This window comes from Sinocyclocheilus anshuiensis, unplaced genomic scaffold (genome assembly GCF_001515605.1).
Source record: "Sinocyclocheilus anshuiensis isolate Anshui unplaced genomic scaffold, SAMN03320099.WGS_v1.1 scaffold206, whole genome shotgun sequence".
Classification (NCBI taxonomy): Eukaryota; Metazoa; Chordata; class Actinopteri; order Cypriniformes; family Cyprinidae; genus Sinocyclocheilus; species Sinocyclocheilus anshuiensis.
In genome coordinates, this window is record NW_015542358.1 from 910,974 (window position 1) to 922,556 (window position 11,583).

Here is an 11,583-nt window from a genome sequence, read left to right on the forward strand (position 1 = left end):
TGACTTTGCTATGACAATCTGGCGCTTCTGAATCAGCTACTGTTTTGTTATTAGTTTAAGTATTTGCTATTGACTGTTCAAATGGGAGTTTTGTGCATCGTGTGTGTGCACGAGCGAAAGAGAGAGAGAGAGAAAGAGAGAGAGAGCGCGAGAGAGAGCGAGAAAGAGAGAGAGTGAGAGAGAGTGAGAGAGAGCGAGACACATCACAGTGGAGTCAGCTGTCTTAACCGTGGCTTGTGTACTGCAAACACATATTCATCACTGTGTCTGTCACGAGACTCTGTTCCCCTTTCGGGCTCTGTCTTTACATTTAGTCTTTACATCGGCCAATCACAATGCACTGGGTCAGCTGGCCAATCAGAGCAGACTGCGCTTGTCGGAAGGAGGGACTTTGTAGAAAACGAAGCGTTTGAGAGAGGCGGGGCATAGAGGACCTACAATAATGTACAGTATTTGAAAAATAATGTGTTTTTTTAACATTAAAGCATGTCAACATATTCTGTTACACCAAATACACAAAATAATGATCTTTAAAAAAGCATCATATGACCCCTTTAAAATCCACACAGTGAGAAAGTTTGCAAAAATCCTCCACATATTCCTCTATAGTCCTGTTATCTTGATGAAGGCACAGGAGTCGTGAAACTGCTGGGTTCATGGTTGGGTCGTGTATTCTGTAATGAGTCCACTGGAGGCGAATGTAGTGAGAACCCAAGTGCAGTTTTATTTAATCCAAAAAGTGTCCAAACAATAAACAAAGACTTGGCATGAACAGACATAGCATGAGCAGACTTGACATAAACAAAACCTAGAACTCACCAACAGAAGTTAGGGTCATCAATACACGACAAGGAACAATGGCAACATGAGGGCTATTTGTATAAAACACTAAGGGACCCATGACAAGAATCAACCAATGAGCAAACAGAACTGAGAATAGCATGACAGGACAATAACCAATCAGGACATGACACAATGAACAAAGGAACCAATAGCAGGAATACATGAGGGCAAGGGAAGCATGGCACTAACAGGGACCATGACTAGACTCCAGAATAAAAGACATGAAAACATGAACATAAAACAAAACCCAAAAACCCACGTTACAGTAATGATCCGAGCTAGGGCTGCACGATTAATCGAATGCGTTTTCCATGCGCATTTTGTTAGTAAAGCCGGTTCTGTAATCAGCAGTAAATCTCCATCACCTGCTTTCAGATGGAGCAGCATTTACTACACAGACCCATAGTTCACTGACAAGTTACGCAAAAAAATTGCAAACAATTATTACGTGATTATGAAAATCAAAGAAATCGTTTGCGATAATGACAGCTATTTGCGTAGCTTCTCAGTGAACTACGGCTCTGTGTAGTAAATACTGCTCTATTTGAACCACATTTAATAACATGATTTTACTCCAAACTCACTTCATAACGTCAGTCGAGTGTTTGAAATAAATCCTTCTGTGAGATGATGTGGCTTCTTACACAGAATAAGGCACGCGACATATTTCATAATATTCTAAGCAGTAATAAAGGCATTGCATTATAAATATACTTTATGATAATGAAAATTATAATAATAAGAACTTTTTTATGACTTTTAACTTAACTACTTTTATGGTTAAGTAGTTAACCATAACTATTTTTTATGGATGAACCATATATTGTCATAGTCGTGTGTTTATTAGTCACATTGAATCAATAAAAGCAGTTAAATCTTCTGTTTATTCAGCTGCAGCGATTGGCGTTTCCTGGGTTTCTTCTTTGGGGTGTATTTGGAGTTTCCAATGGAAATCAACCTCTCCAACAGAATACTATGTGAAATTGTGTCAAACGCTGCACTTAGATTGAGAAGAATGAGTATTGATAGAAGTCCAGAATCCGCAGCCATTAACAAATCATTTGTGACAGGTTTAGACGATAGGCAGATTGAAATTGCTCAAACAGGTTATTCTCTGTTAGATGAGCATTAACCTGTCGAGCAAGTATTTTTTCCAATAATTTAGAAAGAAAAGGTAGGCCTAAATCAAAAGTTTTCTGGATTATTATGATCCACACCGAGTTTCTTAAGAATGGGAGTTATGGCTGCTACTTTAAGGGATGAAGGAATAATACCGGTAGTAAGAGAAGAATGTATGATTTGAGTAATCAAAGGTAACAAGGAAGAAATAACTTAACCAGATGTGTAGGAATAGGATCAGACTGACAAGTAAAAGATTTAGATTTTTGGACACAGCTATTTCATCGGCCGTTCGCAAATAGAAACTAGAAAAGACTGTTATAGAGGAGTCAACTTGAAAAGTAAAATATAATCAAGTAATATAAATAAGTATCACACAATGTAGTATAATTTGAATGCAATGAAAAAGCATCGGGTGGTCTCAAAATATTATTCATTGTAGAGAATAATATTCTTGTATTCCCACCACCGGAATGTATTAAATTAGCATAATAATTTAAGTGCTTCCTTAAAGTATCTAACATGATTATCATACATTTCCTTGTGTACAATTAGACCAGATCTTGCATTTAAACGTTCCAGTTGACGGCCTTTCGCTTTCAACTGACATAGATCAGGAGTCAACCAGGGAGCAGTATGAGCAAATGAAACAGTCCGAGTTCTCACAGGTGCATCAACGTCAAAGATATTCTGCAATCGATCATTATAGTGAGAGATCAATTCATCCAGTTTAAATAGTCCATCTGTGTTCAGCAGATTATTAACTTCATTAGAAAAAATAGACAAATCAATATTCTTAATATTATGAAATGTGATAGTAGGACTTTGATATTGCTAATTTGGCACAGAAAAACACCGGTTTATGATCAGATATAAACAGGTCACATGCACAACAATTAAAAGATGTTATTCCAGTGCAACAAATAAGATCAAGTATTTGACCCTTTGAATGATTTGGAAAATCGATAAATTGTTTCAGTCAAAAACTGTCTAAACTTGATAAAAAGTATTTTGTATCGGTGGCAGTTGTCTTATCAACATGGATGTTAAAATCACTGACCATAATCACATTTGGAGAAATAGAACACAGTAAAGTTAAAAAAGCAGAAAGTTTAGATAAAAAGTTAGTATTAGATTTAGGTGGATGGTATGTAGTAATTATGACTGGACCATTAACTTGTAACACCATGGATTCAAAAGTAACATAAGAAGGTACAGCTAGTAGACCCCTTTCCATTTCTTATTATAGAGCATCGCTAAACCACCACCTCAACCTGAGACTCGGGGTTGGCAAGCATAAGCATAACCCAGAGGAATTGACTGATTTAACTGAGAAAAGTCATTTTGTTACTGCCATGTCTCAGTTAAACAGAGAAAGTCAAACTTACAATCCTTCAGTAGATCTCAAACCAGTGGTGCTTTATTGTTGAGTGAACGAATATTGAATAATCTAAACTTAAGACTGTTTGTATTAGATTCAGCGATAAATGGTAACAATATATAACAATATATGGTTTATGTGTGTTTTTCAAGTCATCTCCTGTTAATAAAGTATATGAATAATGCTAATTGAAATAGCATTTATTACAGTATAGAAACTATTCTGCTTATTCTGTGATAAAAATGGAAAAAAGAGTTTGTAGTAAACAAATAATAAAATTGTCATTAGCAAAATATAAGAAAAATATGATAGAATATTGGTTATTGTCCAGAAGTATTTGATTTCTTAGCCGGTTAAAAGTATTAGAAAGTAAGAAATTAATGCATGACATGATGGAGATATTGACTAAATGTAAAGATTTCCAAGTAAAAAAAAAACTAACTAAAAAACTTAATAAAGATTAACACTGTGCTTATATTAACAATGTAAAGAAAGAAGGGAATAAGTAATAATGCTATACTTAGCACTCAAATTTTACAGCACCTAAATGTTTTATATCTTAACAGATGTTGAGTATTTGAAGATCCATGGCATTCCAGATCCAAGTAAAATTTCCGGTTCCAGTGCCAGTTCCAGTAGAACCTAGAAAAACAGATCCTCTAATACAATGCATCATAGACAACAAGTTAAAGAAACTTCGCAAATTAACAAAAAGCAGAGATATTAATGGACTGTACCCTTCTGAGGTCTGGAATGATGATGTTACTCCATTAACTGCAGCAGTTTTATGCAGAAATGAAGAAATCTGCTCTTATCTACTTGAAAAGTCGGCTGATCCAAACAAACCCTCAACAAATGGACGAACTCCTCTACATTATGCTGCATTTACAACTGGAGTTCAACTGAGTATTGTGGAAAGATTACTTACAGGAAAAGCTAACCCAAATGGATATCAATTACAAATTTTTACTCCATTGCAATGTGCTGTTGATCAAGACCGTGAAGACATTGTGAAAGCACTTATAGAGGCTGGAGCGTCACCTATAATAAACCATGGGGTGAATCCAGAGCTTGATAAAAAGGTGAAGAGAATGATTCGTCAACTGTCTTCACACGGTGAAGTATTTAATAAAGTAAATATAGCTCTCTCTTTTTTTTGTGCTGTACGAACGAAGAATCAGACAGATGTTTACAGAGTCTATAAGGATAATTTCTTTCAAGAGGATTCTTTTGTTCATTTGATTTATTTTGAGCTCTACTTTGGTGTCTTTGGTCAAGGTGCAGAGCAGTATCGTCAGAGCGCCATCAAGTGGTTAAAAGATACAAAGAGTGCAGACAGATACATTGAGGGAGTCATCAAGCGCTTCTCAAGAATCCCTCAGGAACACTGGCTGATTGCACTGAACTGCTTAAATGCTGCTTTGTGTGTCAGTGACAGTGTTTCTCCTCAGGTGTTCAGTGATCTTGTGTCAATTCTAACAAACAGTCTTCAGCACTCTGGAAATGCACAAGGAGAAAGAGTCAATCATCTGATACTAAAGATACTCAATGTCATGATGCAGAAGACGTCTGAGCAGAAACTGAGACTGAATCATTCGGTCTATGAGAAGTTATGCAAAAGTCTATTGCCTCTCACACGTCCTGATTATTCAAGTCGGATTGGAATGTGGACATATAGTTTTTTTGCCTACATAAATTACATCGCTCCTGAACTTGTTGCATTGTGTAGGTTGTCTTCAGTCCCAGAGAGGATACTTAATGCTGCAGAGATAGAGGATGAAGCTATGAACAAAAAGCTACAAAAACTGAACATATCACTCAAACATTCTTCAGGAGCAGTGGACACTTTATATGAGGAAACTGCAGCTCCTTCAAACAGCAGGAAAAAGAAGAAGAAGAAAATCCATCAAGAGATGGGATCACAAGAAAGTGAGCAGCAAGATAAGGAGGAACCGAATCCAGACACTGTAGTGACATCCATTGAGGAATCAAATTCAAGTGTGCAGCCGTTCACACAACCTGCTGAGAGCCCAAATATCTCAAGGAGGTGGCTTCAAATCAGCTGTCGTTGGAGGTCTAAGCTTGAGAAGCTAGCTAACATTGATGCTAGCAGAACATACAGACTGGGAAACCTTACTCTTGTACTCAGTGATGAATTTCAGATCGCTAAAGGAAGTGATGGAACGGAAGTTTTCCTTGGACTGAGGGATGACGGCACTGAGGTGGCTGTGAAACGAATGATTAAGTCTAATTACCAAGCTCTCAGGAATGAGGAGGAATTTCTGCGACTTCCACAGCTTGAAAGTTCCTCCATCGTGCGATATGTGGACTTCACTGAAGATGACAATTTTGGATACCTTGTTCTTCATCTTTGTGAGTACACACTGGAGGAATATATCCAAGATCATTTACCAGACGACAGCGCTGAGAGATCTTTGATCCTGAAGAAGCTGGTGAAGGAAGTTCTCTGCAGCTTACAGGTTTTACACGACAAGAAAACCAAAGTGCTCCATCGAGACATCAAACCCCAGAATGTCCTGATTGGTACGTGCTAAACCAAACTTTCTTTGTTTATTTAATTTATCAAAACTAAGTTTGTTTTTTAAAATGGCCATGTCTTTCCGTGTTTCCCAGACATAAATGGAAAAGCTAGATTGGCTGATTTTGGCATAAGTCGTCGACTGAACCTCAGCCAAACCACTTTACGAACCAGCATTGCTGGAACTAGATGCTGGAAGGCAAAGGAGACCATAGATGAGGAGGTCAACATTGGATACAAGAGAAGCTCCGACATTCAGGTAGTCTCTCCTCTCATTTTAAGTCAGTAGTTTTGTTATTTTAACAAATTTTTTTTACAACTATACTTGAAAATAGATGATTAGAAATTCATTTATTGACTTAAATACAAGTAATTTAAAATGTAGTTAGTGAAAATTCTAAACTAATAGCACTATACCTTTTTAAGGTTGCCGGGATGTTAGTGTACTACATTCTCTCTGGAGGACACCATCCATTTGGTAAAGGTCCATTTTGTGAAGTCAACATTCTGCAAGGAAGATACTCACTGGAGCATCTGGAGGATGATGTAGAGAAAGATCTTGTCGAGTGTATGATCAATGAAAATCCAAACAACAGACCAACTGTGGAGCAAACCCTCGCACACCCCTTCTTCTGGACTAATGAACGGTAAAACGCACTATTGATTTGGCAATGGCATTTATCACTCTAAAATTAACAAACAACTCATGACCTTATTAAACCCATGATCTGTAATTTTGGTACAAGCCAGAAAGGTTCAGCACTGCTTATGGTACTTGCAAATTATGATTTTATTTTAAATGAAGGGGAAGTTGCATTGTATCTAGATAGTCTTTGTAATACAGTTCGTAGTTCGGAAGAAGGACGAGGAAGTCAGGGGTGGCGGGTAAACCTCTTTATTGGTCCCCACAACAAAAGTAAAACAAAGAATAAGTGCTGCTCGAGTAATTTAGAACTAGACGTTGGAAGTAATACAAGCACTTTGCTCGCGTACCCCTGTTGTACAGCCAAATTTGTCTGTCCTGAGCCTGGAGCAAATTCTCCATAGACAGCCGCCCCAGAGTGTGGAGTTTTGCTCGGAGGTCCATGACATACTGAATTTCACTACGGCTGTTTGAAGGCCCCTCCTCCCAAGCCTCTCTAATGACGTCAAGCACCCCGCGGGGCTGACGACCATAGAGGAGCTCGAATGGGGAAAACCCCGTGGCTGCCAACAGCCACTTGCGGCAAGCGTCCCGAAGCTGTTGGGCCATCACGAATGGCTGGCCGCTGTCCCCTAGCTCCCTTGACCGGAAGCGTTGCCGATGTTGTTCGGGGGTACGGCCGACTCGTTGAAGGATGGCCCGCTTCAGATCATCGTAGGCCAGGAGGTTCGCGACAGGCAGCTGTTGGGCTGCCACCTGTGCTTCCCCAGTCAGCAGCGGGATCAGGCGCACCGGCCATTGGGTGCGCGCCCAGCCGCACGCCTCCGCTGTCCTCTCTAAGAGGTCCACGAAAGCCTCCGGGTCATCCTGTGGACCCATCTTCATCAGCGGGACGTGGGCGATGGAGGGGGCTGCTGCTCGGGTGGCCTCCCGGCCAAGCAAGTGTAGTAAATCAGCTCAAAAGGGAAATATTTATGACTAATTATAACTGGTTATGATTAATAATAAATATTTAGATTAGATCTTCGAATTAACTGTAGCAGAATCAATATTACCACTACCTGCCGTTTTGTTTTACTTATGTTGTTTGGGCTCTGTTTTGTGTTAGGCAGTTAGGGAAGTAAGCTGTATTTGTATTTCGTTATTCGATTAGGTTATTTATCTCTTTTTTCCTTTCTAGATTTGTTTTGTTTGTTATTTTGGCCTTTGGGACATCCTGGAGAGATGCTCTTCATTTCACTTGTTTTAAAATAAATCTAATCCTTTAATCTGACTAACATCGTGGATGTGTTTGATTATCGACCGGAGTGATTCATACTTGGGATTCCATTACCACAACCCAGATTTATTATGCCCTGTTAAGAACTATATTTTTACTACCCCTAGACGAGGGGCGTAATAGTAGGCCAGGAGGTTCACGACAGGCAGCTGTTGGGCTGCCACCTGTGCTTCTCCAGTCAGCAGCGGGATCAGGCGCACTGACCATTGGGTGTGCGCCCAGCCGCACGCCTCCGCTGTTCTCTCGAAGAGGTCCACGAATGCCTCCAGGTCATCCTGCTGACCCATCTTCATCAGCGGGACGTGGGCGATGGAGGGGGCCGCTACTGGGGTGACCTCCCAGCCAAGCAAGCTCCGGAGGACCCGCTGGTCCTCATCCTGCGCCTGGACCAACAGGCGGAACCGATCCTCCTGCTCCAATTTGAGGTCCATCAGCGCCTGATGTTGGGTTTGGTGAAGCCCGGCGAGCGACTTCACGAGCTCCGCAAGCGGCGTTGGCTGAGCTGGCTGCATGGCGGCGTGCCGGCTTCCTCGTCCCGGGTTTCGGCACCAGTGTAATAATGTTCGGCAAGAAGGACGAGGAAGTCAAGGGCCACTGCAGCCTTTCGCCTTCCCACGCCCCCCTCGCCACAGTCTTTTTTTTATTATCAGCTGATGTGTCATGAACTGCACGTAGACATGAAGGTTGAGGATCCAAATGCAGTGTTTTAATGAAGGGGTAATCCACAATCAAAGTCCAAAACAGGCAAAGGTCATAACATGTGCAATCAGTCCAAACAAAAGCAACAGGGCAAAAAAGACAGGCAAAGAGAAATCCAAAAACAGGAAGGATATGAAGGTTGAGGATCCAAATGCAGTGTTTTAATGAAGGGGTAATCCACAATCATAGTCAAAGAACAGGCAATGTCATACACAATAAGACAATTCAAAACAACAACTGAGTTCAGGGCTGAGGCAAAAGAGTAATCCAGAGTACAGGCAGAATAACAAGACCAGGAACCAGGGCATGGGAAAACTAGGATACTAGGCATAAAAATGCAGTACAGACACTATAACAAGACTTAACAAAGAAAGACAGAGAATCAGAATCAGAATCAGAATGAGCTTTATTGCCAGGTATGTTTACGCATACGAGGAATTTGTTTTCGTGACAGAGTCCTGGTATGTACAGGTACTGTATATTATGTGCAAATTTGAGGTGTAGACTGAGTATGAGTGTTAGATAAATAAGTGTATGAGTGAATAAATAGTGTGTGTTCCACAGTTATTGTTAAGTGTTCATGAGATGGATGGCCTGAGGGAAGAAACTGTTCCTGTGTCTGGTCGTTCTGGTGCTCAGTGCTCTGTAGCGTCGACCAGATGGCAACAGTTCAAAGAGGGAGTGTGCTGGATGTGAGGGGTCCAGAGTGATTCTGCCAGCCCTTTTGCTCACTCTGGATAAGTACAGTTCTTGGAGAGAAGGGAGGGTTGTACCAATGATTCGCTCAGCAGTCTGGACTACCCTCTGAAGTCTTCTGAGGTCAGATTTGGTAGCTGAGCTGAACCAGACAGTTATTGAAGTGCAGAGGATGGATTCAATGATGGCAGAGTAGAACTGTTTCAGCAGCTCCTGTGGCAGGTTGAACTTCCTCAGCTGGCGAAGGAAATACAACCTCTGCTGGGCCTTTTTCACAATGGAGTCAATGTGAGTGTCCCACTTCAGGTCCTGAGAGATTGTGGTGCCCAGGAACCTGAATGACTCCACTGCAGTCAGGCTTATATCCACCTTTTTCCTAATGAGCGTTTTAAATTATGGGAGGCACTTCCGGTGAAGTGCCTTTTGGGGAAGTTCCACTCAAAAAGACTGCAACGAATCACTTCAAATCATAAGATTGCGCTACAAATAATCCTCATCTGTCATTTTGACTGAATGGGCTGTAAACGTTATGTTTGGTATATTAATGTGACCTGATATAACAATATCTATAGAATAGCTCTTTTCAGCCCGATGCATTATTTTCCTCCTGATAATTTTTATGCTTCCTTTGTATTCCGCTGTAAGTAAATGAAAAAAGCAACATATACTGTGCATTTACGATATAAACCATGAATAATTCCCTAGAATGCACTAAGAATCTTTCATTTTTCTACCCAAATCCTCATATCTCTTTCCAGGTTTGTTTTTACACGGATGCTGTAAAATGTAATTGTTACGAAATATAGACATATATTACTATAATGATATTTAACACGTCCGTAATATTGCTGCTGATAGAAGGAGAAGTCTTTAGGAGTTTTTCATGGTATGTTGAAGGTAATCTGTTAATGCTTTTACACCTTTAAATTTTCTTTTAATGATCGATGATTGAAGGGTGAATAAAAAAAATTTCACCTCATTTTTGAAAATGCTTGTTATTGCATTCATAGAGCGAACCTTCTGCTGATTGTTTACAGTGTAAACGGAAGTTACTCCCCTAATTTACACAAAGCGTCATGGGGTTTAGGAAAAAGGTGGATAGGGTGAGCTAACAAGGCTAATGAGACACAGGTGCAAACAATGAGTGCTGACGAGACTTGGCAGAGGATTTTGGGGAATGAAGTCATTGATAGAGGGGCAGAGGTCGGGATGAAGTGCCCTCTTACGGACATCAAGGCCAGTCCAGCTGGTGATCGTGACATGATGATATTGTACTGTTTTTGAAATCCTGTCAGGAGAGTGGAGTATTTGAAAAAGATGGGGAACCAGAATGAGGCCGAGAACTGTCGTAATGTTGATGAGGAGCTCCTTCAAACTGTTGAAAAATACATAGAGGGGAAAAGCTTTTCTGAATGGAAAACTAAAGTGAGTCTAAATTCAATGCAGAAATATTCAAATATACTATGTAAATATAAATATATTTAAGAAATGTTTAAATAATGAAATTATGAAAATAGTAACAACTTCAACAATCTGATTTAATGTCAAATTTTTTTCTTTCTTATAAATCAGTTGAAAATAGTGCATGGCATGCATTAATCTTGGTTTGAAAAATAATTTGTATTTATAAAATATTTCTTTTTCAGTTGCCATCTGAGCTCATCCAGAAATTAGATGGTAAGAAGAAAGGCTATCCTGAGAACACACTGGGCCTGCTGCGTTTTATACGCAACCTACACGAGCATTAGTGAGTTACATGTAATATCATGCAAGGTATTTATACCAGAACATTTTAGTATTATTGTGTGTCAGACCATGGTGTTTTTTTCTACATAGTCCAGAGGACGCAGAGAGCATAAACCTGATGGCTTCATTCCCTGATCTGTTTGGGAGTGTGTTCAGGTTTGCGGAGGAGAGAGGATGGAACTCCAGAGCGAGTCTGAAAAAGTTCTTCAGCTCAGCTCCACAAATCTGATTGTTGTATTTTTTTACATTTTTTTGCACATTGATTCTGCATCATTAATGTGTTTCATGAATGAGTTTAAATGTAGGGATAGATTTAAGATCCTCACACTCTTTGAATTTTATGATATTTTTTTATTTTATGATTCATCCTTCTCTACAAACAAGGTTCTGACAATTTAAAAACATTGATAATGATAACATATATCAAAAAACAAAGGTTATGTAAAATTTAATCAGGGTAATTTGTGTAATTTGAGTTACTGCTCGAGTTATCTTGTGGAAAATATGTAAATATCTGGTACATAGCTTTCTTGTGGCAGTACTAAACACAAACAATGTAACTATCAGACTTATTTTCTTTCAAAAACATTAAACATTTCATAAAAAAAGTTAGATTCTGCATGTACCTCTGTGTAAAT

The 11,583-nt window shown here is 39.6% G+C and overlaps 1 protein-coding gene across 1 annotated transcript; it reads left to right on the top strand.

The window, feature by feature from the left end:
* The first annotated feature begins 3,928 nt into the window (after positions 1-3,928).
* On the top strand, positions 3,929-11,265 carry LOC107691837 (serine/threonine-protein kinase PAK 2-like). The gene is made up of 6 exons (XM_016490650.1): positions 3,929-5,887; positions 5,978-6,141; positions 6,309-6,529; positions 10,495-10,624; positions 10,846-10,946; positions 11,036-11,265. The coding sequence occupies exons 1-6, from the start codon at positions 3,931-3,933 to the stop codon at positions 11,172-11,174; spliced, it is 2,712 nt and encodes a 903-aa protein (XP_016346136.1). The 5' UTR covers positions 3,929-3,930; the 3' UTR covers positions 11,175-11,265.
* Positions 11,266-11,583: the final 318 nt, after the last annotated feature.

Bases quoted from the DNA above. Each gene is read 5' to 3' on its own strand.
- LOC107691837 (XM_016490650.1), top strand. From the start codon at position 3,931: ATGGCATTCCAGATCCAAGTAAAATTTCCGGTTCCAGTGCCAGTTCCA. The intron at 5,888-5,977 runs GTACGTGCTAAA...CGTGTTTCCCAG, and splicing joins ACCCCAGAATGTCCTGATTG to ACATAAATGGAAAAGCTAGA. The intron at 6,530-10,494 runs GTAAAACGCACT...AAATCCTGTCAG, and splicing joins TTCTTCTGGACTAATGAACG to GAGAGTGGAGTATTTGAAAA.